At 40.6% G+C, this 27518-nt stretch overlaps 1 protein-coding gene across 7 annotated transcripts in view; it reads left to right on the forward strand.

The window, feature by feature from the left end:
- The window catches only part of grip1 (glutamate receptor interacting protein 1), a 458656-nt gene that overhangs the window by 326426 nt on the left and 104712 nt on the right, over positions 1-27518 (forward strand). For all 7 annotated transcript variants that reach the window (XM_043709637.1, XM_043709634.1, XM_043709639.1 and 4 more), the window contains exons 3-8: positions 7719-7854; positions 9667-9812; positions 12762-12845; positions 15596-15671; positions 20208-20353; positions 21099-21246. In XM_043709637.1, the coding sequence (XP_043565572.1) occupies positions 7719-7854; positions 9667-9812; positions 12762-12845; positions 15596-15671; positions 20208-20353; positions 21099-21246 (736 nt within the window). The remainder of the gene's footprint in view (positions 1-7718; positions 7855-9666; positions 9813-12761; positions 12846-15595; positions 15672-20207; positions 20354-21098; positions 21247-27518) is intronic.

Here is a 27518-nt window from a genome sequence, read left to right on the forward strand (position 1 = left end):
ATCAACTAGCCATGAAACGACATGACCAGCTATCCCTAGTAGCCACACACGCAGACGACAAGCAACATGAATTTGACTGGGACAACACTACCATTATAGGGCAAGCGAAACAAAGGACAGCCAGGGAATTCCTAGAAGCTTGGCACTCATCCACAAACTCCATCAACAAACACATAGACCTGGACCCAATATACCGGCCACTACAGCGGACAGCTGAAACTGACAACAGGAAGCGTCAGGGACAGGCCACTATAAATGCCGGAGGAAACACCACAGAAGCGCTTCACAGGAGGCTCCCAAGCACTCAGGATGTCACCTAGACAGGGGACGAAACGTTTGCAACAAAAACTTCCAGCTCGGCAAACAGAACCACAGCAATCAAATAACAAATAAAGGCATTCAAAAAAAGTCCTTACTTTCACAAAAAAAACTGTATCCTAAAATTGTCAGACTTTTCAGCCATGAGCAGAAACACATCCACTGCTTGTCAAACTGTTTATTAGGTCTAACAAATATTGTCTGTTATTCACGAGATACTATGCAGCCAAATACAGTCTTGGCCATGCAGATGCCCATATGTCAAATACAACATATTCTAGGACATTCCTTGGAGCTGTTCCCAGTCTGTGGGCATTAGTTCCCTGGAAATGTGGAACAAATGCTGTAAGTGGCATTGTCACTGCAGACTAATCCATCTGAAATCATGGTAGCTCCAAGGAAGTTCCTTACCATTGTTATGGATCCTTCATTAGTCAGAACTAAAATTGTGAAGTGCATCACCACTAACAAATGCTTCAATACACACATCCCATAACAAGCCCCAAAATATGATTCTAATGTGATACTATTGCAAAGCTTTCTATTTTTGTTTTTCACATATCATTGCAGTGTCCTGTTTAACCAGTGCTGATGTGTATCAGGAGGACGTTGCAGTCGTTTTATTGCCATTTCTTAGTGACAGAGTAGAGATCTCTTTAGACTCAGACATTTGTTGTGAGCTAAGTAATTATAAAACTTCTGTTTGCCATCCATGTTTAATAGTTTGTTTTATCTCTATGTAGTGTGTGGATGCTTTTATCTATGTTGTACATGGATGCCTTACCGCTGACTGTATTTGGGAGATAGGCAAAAGAGAAAAAAGGAAGAAAGTGTAAACATGGTTGATGTTCATGTGTAGCAACACTGTCAACATTGAACAGATCTTTAAACATAAATTATGTCCATAAACCTTTGGCATTGCATCTCATAAATATGGTTAAAAGCAATACACCACACCCATGTCAGAAGATGGGCCCAGGATGTGTTTTATTCAGAGTTTGTTCTCCTATTTCTTCTGGTGTGACTGCTGTTCTACATCTTTCATTAATGTGAGTTTACCTCCTAGGACCAGTGCCTGATACAGAACAGAAGCAACGTGTTGTGTTTTTCTTCACATGAGACAGCTTTGATTTAAAATTCCACATTTGCAAGTAATTTTATAATTTCCCCAATTTCCCTTTTCAATGGATTAGTAATAAATTCCATATTTGATCCATTGTCCCTACTTGAAAAGCAATCACCGAATTTATTTTCTGATTGTGTTCTGAGATTCATGTCCTCACTATCTCTGGAACCAATTTACCATCCTTTTCAAAACACTTCATAATTTTGGCATTCTCTCTTTAGATGATGATCTTACCAGATCTGAAACAAAATCCCAACATTTTCAAGACTGTCTTCCAAACTGCAAAACATTTATCAATGTAGCATCAGAGTAAATGTGCACAATATTCCTTCCATTGCTTTCATTGTACACCACACCTGCAATTATGGCTATATTTATTTTGAGGTTTATTTTGTTCAACTTTCTTGCCATTTTGTGTATCCTATCCAACAAGATAACAAAGCAAGGATTCAATTTTCAACGTTCTTCTACTTGTGGCCTCACTGAGGACAAATAGTCCTCAGCAAAGAACTCCCTTTGTTTCTCTCCGCACCAGGTCAACCTTGATGAAGTAACTTTTTAACGATTTGGAGGAGCTGGTGTTGGACAGGGGTGTACAAAGTTAAAAATCTCACAACACCAGGTTATAGTCCAACAGGTTTATTTGGAAGCACTGGCTTTCGAAGCGCTGCTCCTTCAGGTGGTTGTGGAGTTAGCGCTCTGAAAGCTAATGCTTCCAAATAAATCTGTTGGACTGTAACCTGGTGTTGTGTGATTTTTAACTTTTGTACAATCGTTTAACAGCTTTTTTGTACCTGTTTCCTCTCCTTTTCCTACTACATCCAATAATTCCATTATACAGATTCTATTGTTGCAATGAACATGGATGAACACTGTATCCACAGTTTTTCTTAACTCTTTTTGATCTATCTTCTCTGCTAGTAAGGAAAATAAATTAAACTTTGAGTGAATTCAGCATGAATTTGAGACTGAGGTGTGAGAATGGGCAGGAGTTTCATTGTTTTTTTCTTTACGACTTTTACTGTGTAGTAGGGTTTTTCACAGGTCTCTGCTGAATTTACAGAAGTGAGCAAAAAAGAAAAAGGGTGGTGCTGCTGCAAGGAGAAACAAATAACACAATTCAAGAAAGTAGATGGAAGTTAAGATGAACGAATTGTGATTGCAGGGGGTTTTCCCCTCCGTTTTAAATGTAGGTTTGGCTGGAATTTGTTTGTATTGAAGAGTAGGGTGCTGGAAAAGCACAGCAGGTCAGGCAGTATCAAGGAGCAGAAGAATCAACGTTTCGGACATACGCCCTTCATCAGGAATGGGGCTTGTGGACCGGGGAACCGAGAGATAAATGGGAGGAGGGGGTTGGGACTGGGGGGAAAGTAGCTTGGAAAGTGAAAGGTAGATGAAGGTGAGGGAGGAGGTGATAGGTCGAGGCGGGGGTGGAGCGGATAGATGGGAAAGGTGATGGACATATCAGGAAGACGGTGTCGAGTTGGAGGCTTGGGACTGGGATAATGTGTGGAGAGGGGAAATGAGGACACTGTTCAAATCCACATTTATCCCGTGTGGTTGCACGGTCCCAAAGGAGAATATGGGGCGTTATTCCTCGAGGTGTCAGGTGGTAATGGTTTGGCAGTGGAAGAGGCCCAGGACCTGCGTGTCCTCGACAGAATGGGAGGGAGAGTTGAAGTGTTCAGCCACAGGGCGGTGGGGTTGGTGGGTGCGGGTGTTCCAGAGATGTTCTCTGAAATGATCCGCAAAAAGGCGTCCTGCCTCACCAATATAGAAGAGACCACATCGGGTGCAACGGATACAATAGATGACATTGGTAGAGGTACAGGTAAATTTCTCCGAGTGGAATCTGTTTTAGATTTAATTTATAATTAGACACTAATATTCCATTTTAATCCCAGTGCAGACGGTTCACAACCTTGTTTATTTTTAAATGTTTCTCTTCCTCTATTTAAAAAATAGACCACCATAGCCTTACCAGATCATAGGGCTGCTCTCCCATTTGAGAGAGATGAGTGGCGGTGGTTTACCCTGAGGGGTACCGCACTTCAGGCAGGGGAGAGGTTGTGAAGGAGAAATCTTCATGGTAACTTCAACTGGTATGAGATTACAAATCACACTTGACATTGCTGTATATTCACAAACCAAGCAGAAGAGCTAAAGCTGATGGCTCTAAAAAGAAAAGAAATGGTTGCATTAATATCGCAAGTTTCCTGACCACTGGTTGTCTTAAAGTGCTTTGCAATCAAACAAAGTACTGTTGAAGTCTAGGTGCTGACTGCAGTATGTGAAATGTAGCAGCCAATTTGCCAACAACAAAACCCAAATACTGCAGTCTTGGCTAGGTTACAGTTTTCTTTTTTGTAATGTTGCTTGAGGGATAAATATTAGCCAGGACATGGGGTTAGCTCCTCTCCTCTACAAAGTTGTCTATTGAATTATTTACATGCATCTAATTAGGCAGAGAGGACTTTGATTTGTTACATCATCTAAAAGGCTGCACTTCCAGAAGTGCAGCACTCCCATAGTATTGCACTGAAACATCAGCCTTGTGTCTTATACTCAAGTCCTGGATTTGGCTTTGAGCCTAGAACCTTGTGATTCAAGAGGTGAGTGCAACCAATTGAGCCATGGTTTACACACTGGAATTAAATGCAGTATACAATTGGGATAAATATCAGCAGTACATTAGCTTCATTAAGTCAAACTCTTGCCAGGCCTTGTACCAAAATTATTATAGGAACAAAGTTTTAATGTCAGTTGAGGTATCATTAGATTCTTATTTACTTTTGTAATAGAATGAATTTCTTGGGCTATTTCTATCAAGCAAAGTTTAATGTCTGCACATTGTTAGTACAAAAGTTTTTAATGTAAACTTTGAGTCTACTTCAACAAAAGTTCAATTATTTATTACTAGACAATCGCATTGTTGCTTTGATCATCATCTTAAGACATGAATACAGAATGTCTTAGTCTGTTGTTGTGCAGCAGGTTCAACCAGTGAACAGTCCGAGTCACATGGGTTTGGAATATACCAGTTTGGTGTCTGCTCTGTGCTGATTTAATGGTATACCATAGCAGTTTTAATGGTGGAAAAATAACCAGGGTTCTCATTTCCATTGTCCAGTAACCCCTTATGGATGTGCAAGTGCAGATTTGGGTTCAGACAAAATTGGGCTTTTGTCTTTTTTTTTATGCACGAATCTTTATTCAAATTCCACCACCAGGAAGATAGGAAAACACCCGGGTGGCCAGTGACAAACACTGCCCTTCACATCAAAGGGCAGTGCTGTGAGATCAAAACAGTGAGGGGGAGGGTAGCGACTAAATCAAAATAGAGTTGGAGGGAGAAATGATGCACTCCACTCCCTGTGGTGCCCACCTCTCCCTGAACAACTCCAGGGTGTTGGTCGACACCACGTGCTCCTTCTCCAAGGACACCCGGGCTCTAACGTAACCGCGGAAGAGGCTTTTGTCTTCTCCATTGCCAATTGGGAGCTACCATCAAGTTAATTTAATCAACTTGTTGTGACACACCTTAATGGTGGTTAGAATTTGAATCCAGACTGTCTATCACTGCACAACAAGGGGCAACTACTACCTATATTTACATATGCAAAATGATCACTTGAGCAAAGTATTCTTAGAACAGTTCCCCAGTGAATGATCAATTTTAGTGACTTTCTATTTGTCATTTAGAAACATAAAAGCATTGAATATAGTTGCAGGAGTAAGCCTTCAGCCCTTTCAAGTCTACTTCACCATTCATAGCTGATCATCCGACTTAGTACCCTACTCCCACTTTCTCCCCATATCCTTTAATCCCATTAGTAATAAAAACAACATCTGCATCTTTCTTGAAAGTCTTTAAGGATTTGGACTCAACCATTTCCTGTGGCAGAGAATTCCAGAGGCTTACCACTCACTGGTAAAAGAAATTTCACTTAATCTCTATTCGAAAAGGCCTATCTCTTGTCCCTTAGTCTGTGGCCCCTGGTTCTGGATGCTGTGATCATTGAGAACATCCTTCCTGAATCTACCCCATTTAATCTTGTTAGAATTTTATAGATTTCTGAGATCCCCTGCAATCCCATTCTTCTAAAATCTAGTGAATGTAGCCTCACCTGATCCAGTCTTTTCCCTGTATATCAGTCCTGCCGATGTGGGAATCAGCATGAGAAACATTGTTTGTACTGCATAGCCAGAATGTCCTTTCTCCGATAAAGACACGAAAACTGCTCCGTGATATTCCGAGAGTGGTCTCACAAAGGTCATGTATAATCGCAGCAAGATATTCCTGGTCCTCTATTCAATCCTCTCACTATGAAGGCCAACATACCATTTGTTGTCTTCACCACCTGCTGCAACTGCATATTTACTTTCAGCAACTGATGTAGAAGGTCTCGTTGTGTTTTCCTAATCTCTCAACATTTCAGATAATTTGCATGCCTGTTTTTGCTACCAAAGTGGATAACCTCGTTTTTTCATATTATTCTGCATCTGTCATGAATTTGCCCACTCACTCAATTAGTACAGGTGTGCATTGGAATAATAGAGTCTAGGAGTAACACATTCACTGGCTCCCTCTTATCCAAATCACTACTTGTTACATCCTCAAACAAGATTCCAGTAGATTTGTCAAGCATAACTTTTCCTTTGTAACTCCATGCTGACTCTATCCAATCTTGTCATTACCTTCCAATTGTTCTGCTATTAAATCTTTTATAATGGACATCGGCATTTTTCTCACTACTGATGTCAAGTTAATCGGTCTATAATTTGTTGCTTTTTCTTTCTCTCTTCTAAAATAGTGGAGTTACATTAGCTACCCTTCAATCCATGGGAATTGTTTCAGAATCTATAGAATTTTGGAAAATGATTGCCTAGCACATCTGCTATTTCTAGAGTCTTAGAGTCACGCAGCATGAAAAATGACCCTTCAGTCCAACTAAACCATGCCGACCATAATCCCAAACTAACTAGTCCCACCTGTCTGTGTTTGGGCCATATCCCTCCCAACATTTCTTCTTCATGTACTTATCTAAATGTCTCAAATCCTGTAACTGTACCCGCACCCACACACAAGCCATTCTGTAAAACAAAAAAAAATTCCACCTCATGTCTTTTAAATCTTCTCTTCTCCCCTTTAAAAATATGCCCTCTAGTCTTGAAATTCTCCACCCTAAGGAAAAGACGTCTTCCATTAGCCTTATCTATGCCCCTTGTGATTTTATAAACCTTGATAAGGTCACCCCTTAACTTCCTAAACTTCAGTGAAAAAAGTCCCAGCCCATCTAAGCTCTCCCCATAAATCAAACCTTCCATTCCTGGCAACATCCTGGTAAATCTCTTCTGAATCCTCTCCAGCTTAATAATATTCTTCCTATAACAGGGTATTCAGAAATAGACACCAGTAGTGTAGCAGAGACCTCGCTAATGTGCTGTCCAATCTCAAAGTAACGTCCTCACTCCTATACTCAATGATGTGAACAATGAAGGCAAGTGTGCTAAATGCCTTCTTAAACACCCTATCTATATGTGTTCATAGCATTATGTACCTGAACCTCTAGGTCTCTGTTCTACAACACTACCCAAGACCCTGCTTTTAATTGTATAAGTTGTTCCCCTGTTTGTTTTACCAAAATACAATGCCTCCCACTTATCCAAAATTAACCCCATCTGCCCTCATTAGCCCATTGACCCAATTAATCAAGATCTCTTTGTAATCTTAGATAATGCCCTTCCCTGTCCACTATATCACCAGTTTTGTTGTCATCCACAAACTTACTAACCATGCCTTCTATATTCTCATCCAAATTATGTATAGATAAATGACAAACAAAAGTGGACCCAGTGCCAATCCCTGTGGAACGCCACTAGTCACAGGCCTCCAGTCTGAAAAACAGCCCTCCATGCCTACTCTGTCTCCTGCCATCAAGCCAATTTTGTATCCAGTTAGCAAGCTCACCCTGAATCCCATGTGACCCAACTTTACTAATTAGTCTACCAAGTGGAACCTTGTCAAAGGCATTACTAATGTCCAAGTTAGCAATGTTTACGGTGACTTGTTTAGGTAATATGGAATATTGATTACTGAGCCTGGGAATTCATCTGGGAACTTAATCCCATTAATTTCCCCAAAACTGTTTCCCTACTGATATTAATTTCAGCAATCTCTCTTCATTAGGCTCTGTGTTCCTCATGTTTTTGGGATGTTATTCTTTTTTCTTTGAGTTGAGCAGTTTTAATAGTTGGTGTGTTCTATTCTCAGAGGAATTCAAAGGTCAAACTGTAGTTGAGTTGATGAAGAAGGAAGGCAGTACCCTGGGGCTTACAGTATCAGGTGGAGTAGACAAGGAAGGGAAACCAAGAGTATCCAATCTTCGACCTGGAGGAATTGCTGCGAGGTAACCAAAATTGTTGTGAAACATTACCAGATGGTGATGTGAGATTGCACTTGAGATGTGTTTCACTGAGTTCATACAGGCTTTGTGTATAATACATTCTAAAATTGATGCTGAGTTCTTCTCAAATGTTTTGTCTGCTAAAATTTCTAATGTTTTCTGTTACAGAATTGGTGAAAATGTATCTGCTCCATAATTGCTCCATAATCTTTTTGCAAGACAGTCATGAAATCCAAATGTTTTTGTTGGTGTGGAAAATAATTTAATGTAATTGCTTTAGTGACAGACTGCATGAAATTGTTTTTTGATTATTGTAACTTTAGAACAAAGAACAATACAGCATAGGAACAGGGCCTTTGGCTGTCCAAGCCTGTGCCACCATATTTTGCCCTTGCATGCTAAAACTGTCTTCACTTACAGGATCCGTATCCCTCCATTCCCTTCCTATTCATGTATTCGTCCAGGTGCTTGTTGAATGCTGCTATTGTCTCTGCTTCTCTGGTAATGCGTTCCAGGCACTCTCCGCCCTTTGTGTGAAAAACTTGCCTCACACACCTCTTTCAAACTCCACCCCCCACCCTCACCTTGAACTTGTCCCCAAGTAATTGAGTGCTCCACCCTGGGAAAAAAGTGTCATACTTTCCACTCAAACCATGCCATTCACAATCTTATAAGCTTCTCAATCTCCTGCATTTCAGTGAAAATAAACCCAGTCTATCCAACCTTTCTTGATAGCTAAAATGCCCCATCTTAGTCAACCTTTTCTGAATTCTTTCCAAAGCTTCCACATCCTTCTGGTAGTGTGGTGACCAGAACTGTACTCAACGTGGCCTAACTCAAGTTCTGTACAGTTGCAGCATAACTTGCCTATCCGTATACTTAATACCCCTTCCAATAAAGACAAGCATGCCAAAAGCCTACCTGAGCTGCCACCTTCAGTGATCTGTGGACCTGCACACCCAGATCCCTCTACGTATCAGCACTCCTAAGGGTACTAAGATGTTCTGCTCCAACACATTTAATGCACTGAAATAATATGAATTATGAAATGATTATACATAGCAAAACAAATAACCAAATAAGTAGTGATGACAATGTGAATTTAATATTCATGAGCATTATTTTGCTGACCCAATCTATACCTAGTGTCGGCAGCTAATTTTTAGAGGTGTTCAGGACGGTTTTCTAGAAAATATGTTAGAACCAGCAAAAGCAGACTGTTGAGGACAAGGAATAGTTAACAATAAGGAAGCATCTTGGAAGTAGTGACCATAATAAGTTTGAATTTGATTATGGACTCAAGAGGGAGTGTCTTAAACCAATGTCTTTAAATTTATGTTTGTCAAACTTTAAGGGATGAGAAATAAATTGATGGCAACAAACTGATTTCTGTCAGATGGATAGTGCTAACCAGTCTGGAATGTTTCAGATGCATACTACTGTTTTAAAAAAAATCATAGTTTTAACAATAATATCTTTCATGGCCATTGAACCTGAAGAAACAATCTGGTGATAATTGATTAAAGTAATCCTTCTAAAAATTGGATGTCAGAAGATTTATTAATGGAGATTGAAAAAATGTTTTGATACTTGAAGTGGAACCAGATTAGTCTTCCTGAGCTTTTTAATTGCATAATCATTTAACTCAGTTGCTCTTGTGTGTGAAGATATCTTCAGCTCAAATATACTAGGCATTTTGAGATTTTTTTTAAGAACAAGGTTAAAGGCGGAGATAGATTTGGCACAATTGTATATGACTTTGTGTGTTCTGAGGCATGATGCCTGTGGGCTCTCTGCTTTGCTGTTTTTTTACAGGAGTGATCAGTTAAATATTGGAGACTACATCAAATCCGTCAATGGAATCAATTTAACAAAATTCCGACATGACGAGATCATCAGTCTCCTGAAGAATGTTGGTGAGAGAGTGGTTCTTGAGGTGGAATATGAGCTCCCTCCTGCTTGTAAGTATCCTAAATTAAAATTAAAGTTCACTTAAAAAGCTTGAAGTAACTATTGGCAATTTTTCTTTCCACTTGAAATCTAAATGTAACTATTGAACTGATCGTTGTTTTAATTCATCTCATGTAGAAAATAGCCTGTATTATTATGTTACGACCTTCTCTATCGTACATATATACACACACATGTCTCCCAACAGCTAATACCCACTCTGTTAATTATATAATCTTAATTACCTGGAGACTATTTAAAACACAGAACTTCACACTTAAAATTCTCAAAATTCTGAGAATACCTTGTTCAGCAACAGGTAAAACCGGGACACTTAAACATCAGTTATCAATTATACAAGATTTGCTGCTGTTTGTGCAAACTCATAGATATAATTGGAGATGAGCTTTCAACCATTTCAGAACTTGAGCCATCAAAATTGAATTAGTTTAGAAGTTTGAAATTTTGATATGATTTGTAACTGTATTTATCAATGGCACCTTAGTATATTCCCCAGAAACATTTGCATTCAGTTAATTAAAATAAAGTGTAGTAGTCACTTATGCAGGTGAACATGGCAGTCAATTGTGTGTGATAACAGCTCACTTGGGGCTTTAAATGTGATGTACAGCATGCCATATGTGTAAACAGCAATTTATACAACTCCAAACACGTCTCAGTGACTCTCAAGAGTGGTATTTTCCAAACCAAAACCATTACATCAATCGTGAAGAATTTAGATAAAGTCTAATAGGGCGAAGGTAAGGATTTGGATGCTTGCTTATTTGCTTCTACTCAAGCCTTCAGAAGCAGGTTAAATTAGTCAATGTGTTTGCTGGGATTAGTTGCTGTATAGTTGAAGAGGTATTTGACTCTAACCCCACTTTTCTGGAGTGACTCTGGAAACATTCCGGCCCAGTCTTTAAATATACCAAAATTTTGCAATGATTTCTACATATGAAATCATGAATCTGTAATTCATGTTTAATGGAGATATTGCAATAATTGTACTGCATTCAAATGGAGGCAATTAAAACTGTTCCTGGTATCTTTATAATTGAAAATGTAAAGTGTTGACTTCTTCTTAGTGTGATTATTCAAGGAAAAACTTGCAGCATTTATTTTAATTAAATTCATCATAAATTTTGCTGTCCTACAAGTACATTTAACGTCACTGGTTATTTGAATACAGTTAGGTTGTATGCAATATGATGCTTCCACTTCAATTATTCCACTCCCCACATAATCTGGTGCCACCTTACATTGATGCTGAGATCTGAGAATCCATTGCTGAATGAAGACCTGAAGAGCAGCTGTCCTAGCCTTAACTTTAAGTCAGGTCATTTCCACCAGCAAAACTCTTCTTTTCTGGGTGAGATATCCACCAGTTAGATCTTTAGAGTTCTCCAGTTGTATGGAGATGTCCAACTCCTGTTTAACAGCAAAATGGTGAAAGGAGGTGCCAATTGCGCTATTAGGCATTTGCTCATTGTTGCTCGGTGAGGATTCCACTATTACCCACTCAGCTCATGACTTCATTACAGCATTGGCACAAACATGGATAAAAGAGCTGACCCCCCAGACAATGAGGTGGGGCTGAGTGCCTTTGACATTAAGACATCACTTGTCTGAGTGACATCAAGGAGCCATAGCAAAATTAGAGTTTATGGGAATCTGGAAAACACATCCACTGTCGGATTCATACCGAGCAGAAAAGATGATAACTTGTGATTGTTGGAGGTCCATCATCTCAGCTCCAGGACATATCTGCAAGAGTTCCTCAGGAGAGCATCCTAGGCCCAATCATCTTCAGCTGCATCATCAGTGTCCTTCCTTAGATCATAAGGCCAGAAGTGGGGATGTTTGTCGATGATTTGCACACTGTTCAGCCTCATTTGCAGTATTTGAGATCTTTGTGTATATGCAGGGAGAGCTGGATAATGTTCAGGCTTTGGTTGATCAGTAGCAAGTAATATTTATATATCAAGTGCCAGACAATGACCATCATCCTTGATGTTCAATGGCATTACCATCACTGAATCACCAAATATTAACATTCCAGGGGTTATAATTGACAGAAATAGAATTGGACTAGTCACATACATGTTGCAACTACAGCAGCACTTGACTGGATAGTTGCTTCTCCAGCAAGCCCAACACCATTCAGGACAAAGCTGCCCACTTATCTGTTTGAAGGCCTACCACCTTTAAATATTCACTCAGTCCACCACCAACACACAATAGAAGCAGTGTGTATCATGTACAAAATGCACTGCAGCAGTTCACCAAGGCTCCTTAGACAGTATCTTCTGCTACCACCCAGAAGAACAGTGGCAGACAATTTGTGGGGGGGCACCATTCTGATCTGGAATTGTGTTATCATTCTTTCACTGTCACTGGGTCAAAATACACGAACTCCATATCTACCAGCACTGAAAGTCTACCTACACCTCATGAACCACAACAGTTCAAGAAGGAAACTCACCACTGCCTTCTCTAGGACAGTCGGGGATGGGCAAAAAATAGCACATTCTGTGCATGAATATTTTTAGAAAAAAATACATCTGCCCCATTGCCTCAGTATGCTTTGATTGTTTTCTTGATTGGCAAATCTTAAATCTTGTTCAAAACTATAAAATGCTTGCATTCGTCTAATGACTACCTGCTACCTGAAGTGTGCTCCACATGTTCTGGTGCCACAGCATGTGACTATCAATACTGTGGCTGTTCTTGATTTCAGTATTTTAATGCATCACTTTTGAATTGCCTTCTTGATGTGAAGTATTCAAAAATGGCAGGCAATTCGTTCACTGCATACATGCCTCAAAATGGAACAAAATGTACGAATAAGCTGCAGATAAATGCTGTTCTCCAAATAATTAGTTCGATTTTGGTCTGTATATTAGCATGGAATCCTTTCCCAGTGATTTGAGTGACAAGTTCTTTAATTTTATTCCTAGCTACTCAAGGCTCGGGGATTATTCTCAAAACTGTGGAAGTGACTTTGCACAAAGAAGGCAATACCTTTGGATTTGTGATTCGAGGTAAGAATGTCTATATGTTTAATCATAGCTTATTTCCACACTGTATGGATTCTATTTGGCCCACTTGGGTCAGCGCCAACCCTCCGAAGAGCATCCCATCCCGGTAACCCCGCATTTCCCATGACTAACCCACAAAACCTGCACATTCCCGGGCACTACGGGCAATTTAGCATGGCCAATCCACCTTGGCTGCATATCTTTGGACTGTGGGAGAAAACTGGTGCATCTGGAGGAAACCCATGAAGACACTGGGAGAATGTGCAATCTCCATACAGACAGTCGAACCTAGACCCCTAGCACTGAGGCAGCAGTGCTAACCACTGAGTCACCATGCCACCTGGCATAATGGCATATTGCAGGATATATTCCAACTTTCACCTGTTGTTTCAATCCATTGAAATAAGTGCTTATTGATCATATATATTCATGATGTCTTTTTTTTTTTGTTCCCTGTTTCTAGTCACTGTTAAAACTCCATTCCATTCTTGATACAAAATGGGTATACTAAGAAAGATAGATTTGTATCTATACAGCATCTTCCCAACCTCAAGACATCCCAAAGCACTTTAGAGCCAATTCAGTGCTTCTGAATGTAGGCATTGTGGTAACTTAAGAAATGTCGCTACTAAATTGTGCGCGGCAAGCTCTTACAAATGTGAGTGTGGTAATGACCAGATAATCTAGGTTTGTTAAATCGATTTGAGGAATAAATATCGATCAGGCCACCAGGGTGACTTCCCTGGTCTTGTTTGAAATCATGGCAAAGGATATTTAAAATCCACCAAAGAGAGCTTTAGTGCAGAATTCTCTCAGTACTGAACTGGAGCATCAACCTAGATTTCTGAACCCAAGACCCAAGTGGGACATGAGCCACAGCCTTTTGATTCAGAGCCACAGCTGAATAGAATGTGTAATATGTTTCGCTTAAAAGTACTACTAGAGTATGTGGTTCTAATTACATCACCATTTGATGTTCTTTCTATTTATAGATTCCACATCTTTGTCATTAAATTATTATTTTTTTCTTCCAAGTGATCCTCAGTGTTGAGAAAGTTGTTGAATATGATATTGGTCTCTGTTGTGTTACTGTGCAAATAGGAAGTTTCAATTTTACTTTCCTGTAAGAGTTACTGACGAACCATGTTTCCTACATGATTTAGTATGACTTCTGACGTCTGTACCCTACTCAGCACTGAATGAGGCTGTTACCTTGACAACGAGTGTTTTAAAAAAAATCAGTATTTTGAGTTGTAGTGCCAAGAAAACCAGATGGAGCTGACACAATCAATTTAATTTCATAAAAATAATGTAGTGTGATGGGGCTGGGGCAAGAGTCAGTATGTTTCTAGAAAATAAATATACTTGTGTTAGGTATAGCTGTCATTGGCGCTGCAGACTTAAAACATCGTTATGTTGTGGATTTCCTTGTTTCATTGAGTCATGTAGCTGCATTGTAATTCTTGTAGATCAGTTTAGTCCTTGTTGGTTCAGTGATACCACTGAAGTGGAATATCTACACAATTCAAGCAGCAATCACTGAATTAAGTTCAGAAATGAGAACCCTGGCTGCATTTCCTCTCTGAAGCTTGGAACACTAAGGCCAGTTATAATGCTGTCTTTGTCAATTTGAATGAAATCTTTCATCTGAATACAGGCAATGAAATGAACTTAGTCATGTAGGGCCAAGCCATACCACACAGTGGATTTACTAATGGACCATGAACCACAGTGTTTGTTAATGAACCTTGAAGTACAGTGTTCATTAAACAGCATTATGGTTGCAATGAGCATCTAGAACTTGCCATTTGTCGTCCTCCTCTAATTTGTACAGCAAACCACCTGGGTGCCATTGTATCCTTTGAAATGTGTTTGATAAAAAGTATTAGCAAAGGGAAGATTTTGACCTTGTTTCATTCAGCAAAGTGTGTAGGCCGCTCAGCCCATTGAGCCTGCCCTACCATTGAAACAGATCATGCTGATCAGCTACGTCAATGCTACCTCTCATCCCTTGATGTCGTTATTTTCCTGAAATCCGCTGGTTGAGCATGTTGAAGACTGCAATGCTTGAACTTCTCAAGATTCACCACATTTAAAGTGAAGAAATTCTAAAACACATCAGACTCATTCAACAATAGTAAAACAACCTATCTCCCTTTTGATATCTTTAACAAACGTATGGCTAGATTGGTTTACTGAGCTGCTGTAAACTTTGCATTCTGCTAATCGGTCTAATGATACATGTTGTTCTTTGGGACAATGAATTGACATATTGGTTTCTGCTAGTCCAAACATTGCTTAGTTATTTTAGATGATTGGAAAATCCAAACTGGGGTGGGTGTTTTTTTGCCTCCCAAGTTTCTCTTCAGAAGGAACAGACTGATGATTGAGGTACAATTCCATTGCTACCAGTTGCTTTTTAGTAACTTGACCAATTGGACATTCTTCAAATGTGCGGCCAGATACTGAGTGCTGAGAGGTCCCTGACACACACATGCCCACCCAGTGCCACACACACACTTTGATTATCATCATTGGTTGCAGTCACAAGTGAGGGCTTTACAAATGTTCTCCCTTCCTGAAGTGCTGAAGGCAGTTGTTGGCATCCTCATCACCTTGCCTCCAATTGGCTCACTTTGGGCAAACTGGATATTAGCCTTGGGGCCTTCTGTATTGGTACTGCTCAGTTCCACATTCAGCTGTTGATATGTCTCTTTCTATTGATTCATATTTTATATATTTATTTTCCTCAGGAGGAGCCCATGAAGACAGAAGTAGATCCCGCCCGATTGTAATAACCTATGTCAGAGCTGGGGGACCAGCTGACAGGTACAGTTATAGAAATGAACATCATGATCATACCTCTAAATCAGGTAGTCTTTACATAACTCATTAGTCAACTGCAAGTTTTGTAGGCCAGTATAATCGGCTTTTATCAAACCCTGCATTTCTCATCCTATCGCCACCAGTCATTGTCTCCCTTCTATTATTTTATTAGTTGTAAAAGTATACTTTTCATAATTTATCTACAAGTACATTACAAAGCAAATTAAGTCAAGCAATATAGAAGTTTAAATTTAAAAATGCATTTTCCATTTGTGCATTCTTTGGTATCTCCATCCAAATGCAAAATTGGGGCGTTTACTAATTATGACAAACTATCCACATTCCAATAGAAGCTCCAGGGAGGTTCGAAAAGTTAACAGACTCACTTGGTATCATGACACAAATTGCTTTTTTAGTTGTAAAAATTTGCTTTATTCACAAATTATCGCTAAGTACTCTACAAAACAGCTTAAGTTGGGGTTTTCTGAAAATACAATTACAAAAATCACGTTTTTTTTTAATCTGAGCATTGCATTTTTGGTGCTGCCATCCAAATCTAAAACAGGAGTATTTATCAAATATGAACAGAATTACATCATTCCAACATAAACTTCTGTTCGTAACAAGTCCTCGGGATATCATGACAGAAAGGTCTTGGACGATCTTTACCCTCTCTACCTTGGCAGTGGCTACCCCAAGCTTTAGTACATCCCTCAGCACATAGTCCTGGATCTTGGACTGTACCAGTCTGCAACACTCGGTTGAGGAGAACAAAGAGTAGATCTTTCACTGAGTTGATGGTCTTCCAAGTGCAGTGTCCTGGTGTGCATGTAAGGGAACAGCCTGTAAAAAGCACAGGGTCCTGCATCATGGAATAAACCTCGACAAAGAGCATTACATCTCTTTCCAGACTTCCTTCATAAACATACTTTCCAGAAGGTGACGTGTGATGGTCTGACCACCATCTCAAGGGCAGCGTGCGCAGCGCAGAGAATCTGGGCACGCATGAAAGATGTGACCAATTGGACCCTTCTCAACAGCAGCCAAACCTTGTCTTGGTGTACGTTGGAATGTTCTACTGATGAGAAATTCTGCAAATTACTTTGACAGTTGGTTCAGTGTACCATCCAAAAGCAATGACCTCCTTAATTCCTGGAAGGGCCTCATGGATGTTAAATGGTGACTGCTGCCTGATGGGTGTGTGGCCGGAGAGGTTTTTCTATGTGAACGTTTCCATGAGGGACATGTGATATGGAATATTCAGTGGTAATGTGGGTAGACCTGGGTCAGGTAGAACCTAAACGCATAGTTACACTTAATGTTTGCAAACCAAGGGTCCACGCATGATTTGATGCAGCCACTCACAAATGTAGCCATCACAATGATGCTGACTTGCTCTTAAACATTGTTTCTTAATATTGAACATTTGTTATCCTGTTCACTGTTTTAGTAAATGGTGCAAACCTGATGTGTCTTGCAACAATTATTTCATTATGGAAAACAAGAGTGTACAATGATAGGCTGATGATTTGGTACAGAGAAGTAATTAAAAATGTACCACATCCAATACTGAGTCATGTCTGTGTTTGTGATTTAATGCTTTTGAATTTTTATTGGTCTTTTGAATTTTTATAGAGTTTTTAAAAATATAAAGAAATGTTTTATAATGGGTCTATGTGAATGCCCCAAAGCATGTTACTGCCTTCAACTCTGACACTTGAATGTTCGTGAAAACGACGTATTTATGATTTTGGACTTGCATGACACAAATTTGTGATACACTTTGTGAGGTTTTGATTATGTTTGATATCAGTTTCCACTGTTTTCCTTATTCAAAACAATTTCTTAGATTAGGAAGATAAAATGTTGAAAATGTCAACCATTGGTTGATGTAAACATTCAAATGAACTTGAATATGTAGTTATGGTATTCAGGAAGTGATTAGACGAGACTGATCTCACTAAAATCCTCTGACTTTTCTTTTCAAAAACTAAGAAAACTAAGCTGCATTTTGACTGTTTCCACCCTCCACATTTCAAATTTTTTTTAAAACTCAGCGATATGGGTTTCACTGGCTGGGCCAGCGTTTATTGCTCATCCCTAGATGCTCATGAGGTAGTGATGTTGAGCTGCCTTCTTGAACCATTACCTTCCATCTGCTGTGGTAACCCCTCAATGCCATTAGGGAAGGAACTTGAGGATTTTGGCCCAGTGACACTGAAGAACCAATAGTGGCCTGGAGCAGAACCTGCAAGGCATGATGTTCTAATGTATCTGCTACTCTTGTTCTTCGAGACAAGGTGGTCATTAAATTTGGAAGGTGCTGCATAAGGATCTTTGAATTTCTTGCTGTGCATCTTGTAGATAGTACACACTGCTACTACTTAGTGTTGGTGGTAGAAGGAGTGGATGCTTGTGGATGTAGTGCCAATCAAGCAGATTCTTTGCCTGGATGGTATCAAGCTTCTTGAGTGTTTGCACTAATCCAGACATGGCGAGTATTCCATCACATTCCTGACTTGTGTCTTCTCGCTGGTGGATATACTTTGAGCAGTCAGAAGGTGAGTTACTTGCAGGTTTCCTCGTGCCTAACTTGCTCTTGTAGCCACTGTATTTATAGGTCTAATCCAGGAGAAAATGAGTACTGCAGATGCTGGAGATTAGAGTTGAGAGTGTAGTGCTGGAAAAGCACAGCAGGTCAGGCAGCATCTGAGGAGCAGAGGATCGATGTTTCAGGCATAAGCCCTTCATCTGGAATGTTGGGGGGCTGGTGGGGGCTGAGAGATCAATGGGAGGGTGGGGTTGGGGGAAGGTAGTTGGAAAGGTGATAGGTAGATACAGGTAGGGATTGATGGTGATAGATCAGAGGGGAGGGTGGAACGGATAGGTGGGAAGGAATTTGGACAGATAGGACAGTTCAAGAGGGTGATGCCAAGTTGGAATTGGGATGAGGTGGAGGAGGGGAGATAAAGAAACTGGTGATATTGACATTGATGCTGTGTAGTTAGAGGGTTCCTATGCAGATGAGACATTCTTCCTGGGGGGTGGTGGGGGCTGAGAGATCAATGGGAGGGTGGGGTTGGGGGAAGGTAGTTGGAAAGGTGATAGGTAGATACAGGTAGGGATTGATGGTGATAGATCAGAGGGGAGGGTGGAACGGATAGGTGGGAAGGAATTTGGACAGATAGGACAGTTCAAGAGGGTGATGCCAAGTTGGAATTGGGATGAGGTGGAGGAGGGGAGATAAAGAAACTGGTGATATTGACATTGATGCTGTGTAGTTAGAGGGTTCCTATGCAGATGAGACATTCTTCCTCCAGGCATCAGGTGGGTTGGATTTGGAGGAGTGGGAGGGGGAGTTGAAGTGGTTGGCCATAGGGCTCTGGTGTTGTTTAGTGTGTGTCCCAGAGATGTTCCCTGAAACGTCCTGCGAGTTAGTGCCCTCTCTCTCTCCAATGTAGAAGAGGTCACATCAAGAGCAATGAACACAGTAGATGAGGTGTTTGAATGTGCAAGCAAATCTCTGCCAGATGTGGAAGTTTCCTTTGGAGTCTTGGATGGAGCTGAAGGGGTAGGTGTGGGCGCAGGTTTTACACCTCTTACGCCTTTTCCTTTGGGCCCTGACCTGCAGGGAATTGATAATGAGGGATTCGGTGATGGTAATGCCATGAAATGTCAAAGGTTAGACACTTTCTTGTGTGGCGTGAATGTCATTTGTCACTTCTCAGCCCAAACTGAGGTTGGCGTTTCTGAGCAGATACTAGTATATGAACATTTAAGAACTTCGGGTAATTTATTAATAGTCAAACTGTTTCTCTGCCAATTTCTTGGAGCTATTTATGGCCAATATCCTTACTGCCATTCATAGTGATAGGTTAGGGGAGATTGTGGCATAATGCTAATGTCACTGGACTAGTAATGCAGAGACCCAGACTCGTATCCTGGCGACATGAATTCAAATCTCACCATGACAGCTGGATGTAAATTTGATGACTAAGAATTCATTTGATTAATGAAAATCTGGAATATAATATGAAACTTTGTATTAATGCCGTAAAAGTATCATTTAGTTGTCATAAAAATACCCGTCTGGTTCATTTAATGTGCTTTTAGAGAGAGGTTTTGACACGTGACTTTAGATTCTCAGCAATGTGATTGATTGACTCTTAACTGTGTTCTGCGCTGGCTGAGGAAGCCCTCAGTTCAAGAACAGTTAGGATTGGGTAACAAGTCACCCACATTTCTGTGAAAGACTAAAGGAAAAAATTGGTAGAAGAATCATGTGTAACAAATAACATAAAACTAATTAATGAGAACTGTTCATGTTGACTTATCATAACACAATAATAACAAGTTTAATATGAAGTTGATAGTGAACCATCCAGCCATGCAATTTATTTATGAGGCAGTCTCTATCTTATGAATAACAGCCTGAATTCAGAAACTAACTGGATACGTTTTACTATTGGACTGTGGCACTGTTATTAGCCGTAGTGACTAATGACTTTGAATTGTGATATGATTTGTTTTATTCTCCAGGGAAGGCACAATAAAAGTTGGCGACAGGCTGTTGAGTGTTGATGGAATACGGTTACATGGAACAACGCATACAGAAGCTATGAGCATTCTCAAACAATGTGGACAGGAGGCAACATTAATAATCGAATATGATGTGTCTGTCATGGGTATGTTGAGTTTTGAAGACGTCCTTGAGCTCTTCTGTTTTAAAAAAAAGACCTTGAGCTCCTAACCACTTTGCCCTTTCTGTACAAAGAATTGTTTCATCTCAGCTGTGCCCAACTGTGTTCCATTAGGAACTACTGAGTGTAACAGTATCATCTGTAGGTTCATTCTGAGGTGAACTATTTCTGGTTCCCTCTCTTGAGATTGCAGGTAAATCAATCTTTCTCTTTGCTACATATAAGTTTTATTCAAATAATTCTCCTAAATGAGAGTATAATGCATCTAAATTGATGCTAATTTCCAAAAGCGTATGTATTATATAACATCTATTATTATTTATCTGGCAATTGCACTTCTACCAAAGTGAATTTGAGCTAGTTTAGCTATTCTATGATTGAGAAATAAGTGTGTATTTCTGCATAAATAATTCATATGTTAATAAGTAACATCCAAAACATTGTCCTTCACTTTGACCCAGTAAAATTGACTTTTATTGTAATTGTCTTCAAGAATTGGAATAGATTTGGGTTTATTTGCACCTTTCTTGTTTCTCTCTGTCACACAGATGGTTTTGTTTACTGTGTCATTTAGTTTTAAAGATTTATCATCTCTCTTTACAGATCACTGTCTATTCTTGTCTTGAAACTGTTATTGGAAGTCTGGCCTTCTATTATTGTATTCATGGCCAGTTGCTGTATGGTAACACAGAAGTATCACATTGTGTCAATTTGTTTTTTGATTTGTTAGATTCCGTAGCAAATGCTTCAGGCCCCCTGATGGTGGAGGTGGCCAAGACCCCTGGTTCAAGCTTGGGCATTGCTTTAACTACCTCACTGTACTGTAACAAGCAAGTCATAGTCATAGACAAAATAAAGGCTGCCAGCATTGCAGATAGGTAAGTACTTGGGCTTAATCATCACAGCTATTAATCACTTCATTATTTTATGCATTTTCAAATAGAACTCCATGTGATGTGAAGCAATGTATGTATATTTTGATTATAAACACAACAGTTGGTGTATTTGAAGTGTGTCCTCAATCAAGATCTGAAATTAGGCTGAAAAAGTCTCTAATATTTTATTTTCCTGTTACTTGTCACAGAAAATAATTGTAAAACAATTGCAGATTTTGTTTGGTTGGGGAAAGTAGTTATGTTATGATGTCTGATGGGTGAATATGATCATGTGTGTCTGTCCTCCGAAGTCTAGGCGATGTGCAGGATTTTTGATATGATCAATCTACAATGCTACTGTGTTTGGTGTGAAGCCAATTGTAGTCTTTAAGGTGAACTTTCCATTGTCCATGTAGCCTTTAGGAATTTTACGTCAAAGAAGTTGACAAAGAAAGGGACAGTTCTGTAGACAGTGTTCTAATGTAATGTTATTAATAAGATGTGGCTGTTTTTTTAAAATTGCATTTAAATATTGAACTTCAGCAATGTGAAGTGGACTTTTTTGTAAATATATTAGCAAATTTTTTTAACTTTACAAACATATAAAATTATTGAAAAATACAAGCAATAACAAAGATCAGTATAATAAAAAAAAAACAAATTACAATACAACTACTGTCTACTAACAACTAACCGACCCTATAATACAAAACAAACCCTAATACTGTGCAAAGCAACACCAAAAAAAGAAAGAAGAGCAAAAAAAACCAACAAAACCACAAAATACAGAACAGCTATGCTCGGTACAAAGGAACGGGAGCATTGTATATATATCCGTATTAACTCAGGAGACCCCCTCCAGGGTCCAGGGCTTGACAAATCTAACCATCCTGGTTATACAAATACCCTAGTTAAGATAACTGACAAATCTATATCCAAATAACTCAAGTAGGGCTGCCATGTCTTATAAAAATTGTCTGTTGTGTGGTGCACCATGTTTGTAAAAAGTCCAAGGGAATGTGCTCCATAATTAATTTCTGCCTTCCCAGCAAGCCCGGCGAGTTCTCAGACACCCAATTCATCAGAATATTCTTCCATGCACGGTATGCAAGAATATTAAATAGTTTCTTCCCATGCCCGTCTAAAGATGGTAAATTCGGTAGACCTAAGAGGAGAGATATTGGGTCTACTTTGAATTCAGTCCTCAATATCCTCTCTATCTCTCCCGCAACAGCGCTCCAATAAACACTGAGCCTGTGGCATGTCCAGAAGCAATGGGTAAGAGTACCTACACTTTTAGGGCACACTGAAGATGCCCCTTTTTTAAACTTCACCAGACAGTCTGTGCAGAACTTTTAACTGTGTAGCGCATGTCCTGTTACAGATTGAGATCTTTCGAGTATTCTCCCATGTTTCGGAAGAGATCTTCACTCCTAGCTCTTGCTCCCAGATCTCATAACTGGTTAATATCTTGCCAGGCCCTGCCACCCAGCAGGTGATAGAGGGCTCTAACCAAAAGGATGCTTGTGGAGCGTAGCAACAACCTCTCTGTATCATGCTTGGGGAGAAGCGTAGTCGTCTTCTGGATGAAATCCCTAACCTGAAAAAAAACAGAAAAGATCTCTGCGGCTCAGTTTCTCAAAAGATATCATAACTTCCCCCTCAAACAAGTCTCCCAAACTAGAAACTCCTCGCACTGCCCATAGTTTGAACCCTGAGTCCATCATCCCTGGTCAGAACCCTGGCATGCCAACTATAGGTATAAGTGGCGAACTCTTGGAAAACAACCCTCACTCTGATGTATCGCCCTCCATGCCTTGACTGTACTAATGACAATAGGGTTCCGGCGGTGGTCCATAACTGTCCTCATCTTGTCCATGGACAACAGGTTAATAAGAGGGCACTTTGCTTGGGAGTGCAAATACCCAGCCATATTGAGTTTGGATCGTTACCTACCCAATCGCAGACAAAGGACAGGAAGGAACTCACTTGATACCTCCTGATGTCTGGAAAATCAACTCCTCCCCCTCCTTGAGGCAACTGCAATTAAGTTTGATGAGGGGCCACTCACGATGCCAGACAAAGGAACCAAACCACCCCAAAAGCTTCCGCAGCGTTGACCTGGGAAACATTATAGGGAGCATACGCATGGGATAAAACAAACTAGGAAGAACATTCATTTTAATGTGAGATATTTGGCCCAGCCACGAAATTGGAAGAGCCTCCCATCTCTAGAGATCTCGCCTAATATTTTTGAACAAATGAGCAAAGTTGGTCCGAAATAACAGATCAAACTTGGGTGTAATAAAAATGCCTAGGTATAGGAACCCTGCCCATGACCACCTAAAAGGGAACTTAGGGCCACCTTCAACTTCTGGCACATCCTTAAGGTTCCCCAAAGGCATAGCCTCCGATTTTGCGTAGTTAATCTTATATCTTGAAATAGCCCCAAATGAATTGATACATTGTACCAAATGGGATACGGAGGTGATCAGGTTTGATTAAAAACAGAAGGACATCATCCGCGTACAGTGTAATCTTGTGTGCCTTCGACCCCACTTCCGGAGCGGTTATGTGGACGTTCTGACGAATGGCCTCTGCCAGCGCCTCTGTCACCAATGTAAACTACAGCGGTGAGAGGGGGCAACCTTGCCGACTACCCCTACCAATCCTAAAATTCCCAGACTTCACCCCATTGGTGATGACTGCGGCCAGAGGGTGGCGATATAAAACCACCCACCTAGCAAAGACTCCACTCAATCCAAACTGTTCTAAGACATAAAAAAGATACGGCCATTCCACCCGGTCAAATGCTTTCTCTGCATTTAAGGAAATCACCAACCCCTGAATCGATCGTTGCTGACAAACTTGGACCATATTCAGCAACCTTCTAATATTATTAGAGGACCTATGGCCCCTTAAAAAGCCTGTCTGGTCCTCTTTAATAATATGGGGCAACGCCCTTTCCAATCTCAGTGCAAGGATCTTGGACAAAATCTTGAAATCTGAATTTAATAGAGAGATGGGCCTATATGAGGCACAATCCTCAGGAACCTTCCCTTCTTAAGAATTAAGGAAATATTAGCTTCTTTCAAAGATGGTGGTAGGCATTCATGCATATAGAAGTGATTGTACATCTCCAACATCAGCCCTGACAGAATCCCTATAAACTCTTTATAAAACTCACCCGGAAGACCATCAGAGCCAGGCGCTTTCCCACTCTGAAGTTGCCTAGCTGCCTCCTGTATTTCCTGAACTTTCAAGGGAGTATTAAGGAGAGATGCCTGTTCCAAGGTTACCCCTGGGAGGTCCAGGTTCTGAAAAAAGTTCTCCATTTTAGCCCTCCTGTCCTCACAACCTTCAGACCAATACAATTCAGAGTAAAAGCTCTGAAAAGCCTCATTAATCTTTTTAGCATTGTATGTAAGGACCCTGGCGCTGTATCTGATTGCAGTAGTGGATTGGGGAGCACGCTTTTTCCTAGTCAGATACACTAAATACTTCCCTGGTCTATCTCCATATTCAAACAGCCTTTGTCTACCAAAAGCAAGTTCTTTCTTTGCATTTTGTGTCAGTATTGAATTCAAGGCAGTCCGGAGGGCCATGATCCACTGTAGCTTAGTCACCGAAGGCCACGTAAAATGTGCCGCCTCAGCGGCTTTCAACCGCATCTCAAGCAGGCGCTGCTGTTCCCCCTTCTGTCATATCCAGCTAGCCGAATAGGAAATAGCTAATCCCCTAGCAAAGGCCTTAGCAGTCTCTCATAGCACAGATGGGCTACTAGCCTTTCCTGAGTTGATAGTCAAGAATTCCTGAAACTTCTACAAAAAGTATTCCACATATTTGGAATCCTTAAGGAGAAAAGGGTCCAAATGCCAGTGCCGCAAACCTAGCCCTTAACTCGTGGCTTTAACCTCCAAATATACTGCCACATGATCAGAGATAGCTATATTCCCAATTTTACAACCCATAATCAAATCCAGAAATGGCCGAGGGAGCCAGAAAGAGGTCAATCCTCGTGTGACATTTATGTGGGTTTGAAAAAAAGGTGAAGTCCCTGCCAGTAAGGTGAAAACATCACTAAATATCCACCAGCACCAACTCCTCGCATAAGTCAACCACCTGCTTGGCCTGCGAAGAAATAGTTGGGGGCCCACAAGGCATCCTGTCCACTGTCTGATCCAAAAGACAATTAAAATCCCCCCCTATAATAATGTGCCGTGTTTCAAAAGCACTCGACTTCGAGAAAGCACTAATAAAAAGTTTGAGGGCATGCGCCGGAGGACAGTAGATATTTAAAAGAATACCCGGTCATAACTCCCCTGTTGTAATTTCAGGTGTTCCCCATCAAGATGGGTTTCCTGCAACAAAGTGATATCAACCCTTTCCCTCTTAAGGCTAGAAAGCACTTTTTTCCTTTTAACAGGCAAGGGACTTCCCTTAATGTTCCAGGTGCACCATTTAATAAGACACTTAGCCATATCCCCTTTCAGAGACCCTTGAACCCCCTTGGAAGGGAGAACCCTGCTTACAAAGTGCCGAGCATAAGTAAATAAAGACTCAGAATCGAAAAACTATATATACAAAAACTACCCTATCATAACTATAAACAACTATTACTACCAAAAAACTACAAAGAAAACCAACTATAAAACCTTGAATGGAAGACTCTTCCCCTGCCCATAGGGGACACTCGCTCTATCCATCCCCTCCTTCACAGCTCCTTCCAATCCGGACTGTGCCCCAGCCTTAGGCCAGAAAAAACCCAAGGATATGATACTTAAATGAACAGAAAAAATATGAAGTCAGGATGAGCACTCCACCATCCCTGGCTTCATGTCACCCCTACTTGTGACTAAAAGAGAAACAGCCCAAACAAAAAAAAGGGGGAGAGACAACAAAGGACATCCACAAAATTTCCCATCAGAAAATCCAGTTATTTAAAAAAAGAACAACTTATTCCAAGGTCTTTTGCCCCCTTTCCAAAAAGGAAATTGTTAGGGAGAAAGAAAGGAATTTAAAAAAAGGAAGGGAAAACATGGAAAAAGAGAGGAAAGAGAACAAACATTAACCGTATTCTTCAGGCCAACCCGTCTATTTTAAAGTGTCCATAAAGTTTTTAGCTTTATCCACTGAGTCAAATGTATAAACTGAGTCCTCGTGGCTGAAACAAAGTACTGTGGGGTATCTCATGGAGTACTGGATGCCTAGGTTCCTCAACCTCTTTTTAACTTCATCAAAGGACTTCCTCTTTCGAATTACAGCTGCAGAGAAATCCTGGAAAAACATTATTTTTGACCCCTTGTACAGCAGTGCCTGCAGATCTTTTCCCAGGGATCTGGAAGCTTCTATGACCTTTTGCTTGTCCTTATGTGAGTGGAAGTGCAGTAGGACCGAGTAGGGGCGCTGCACCTGTGCACTGTAACCCGATAAACCCTTTCAATCTGCAACCTGCTGGATTCGATGTGAAGGCCCAAAACTTACAGCAGCCAGCTTTCAAAGAATCTGACTGGCTGCTCACCTTCAGGGAGCCACACAATTCGAAGATTTATCCTCCGACCTCGATTTTCAGGGTCATCAATATAGTCTTGCAAGGCCCGCACGTCTCGCTCCAGCACCTGGGTCTGACTGAATGAGGACTCCATCGCAGCTTCCGAGGCCTTAGTTCGACCCTCCATTTCCTCCAGCCTCTTCCTGAGGCCCTGGATCTCCTCCTCGTGCTTCTGCAGCATGGATGCGATAGGTTGGACCTGGGCATGAATTTCCCCACAGATCTCCTCCATCGCAGTCCCAACTTTCAAGGTAAGTTTCTCCATCGCCGCAGCCAATTCCTGTCAGGGCCCCCGGGGGGGTTCAGAAGAGGCTGCTGCTGCTGCAGTCTCTGGTATGGTAGGTGCTGCAGGGAAGTGTCTTCCCTGCTTCTGTTTGCTCACTCCTTTTCCCTTTGGCATCCTTCCCACTCCCAAATATTAACAAATATGTGTTCTGTAAGGCTTTAAACTAATAATTCCACCACATAAGTTGGCCAGGGATGGCAAAAAACACCAGTATGCCTTGGCTGTTAGGCAGAGCTGTCCACAGCAGTTCTACAGAATCGCTGCCATCTTGCCGAGTGTGAGGCAGATCTTATTCAAAGTAGCCCCCACAAGCTATAGCTTTAGTGTCTCTGATGACTCTTTCCTATGAATCCACTTCTTCAGTTAAGCTTTGATCGTTCCTTCTAATATCTACTCCTTTGTCTCAACACTTTGATTTTTTTTACTTTATAGCCTTTG

The sequence above is a fragment of the Chiloscyllium plagiosum genome, chromosome 19 (genome assembly GCF_004010195.1).
Source record: "Chiloscyllium plagiosum isolate BGI_BamShark_2017 chromosome 19, ASM401019v2, whole genome shotgun sequence".
Taxonomy (NCBI): domain Eukaryota; kingdom Metazoa; phylum Chordata; class Chondrichthyes; order Orectolobiformes; family Hemiscylliidae; genus Chiloscyllium; species Chiloscyllium plagiosum.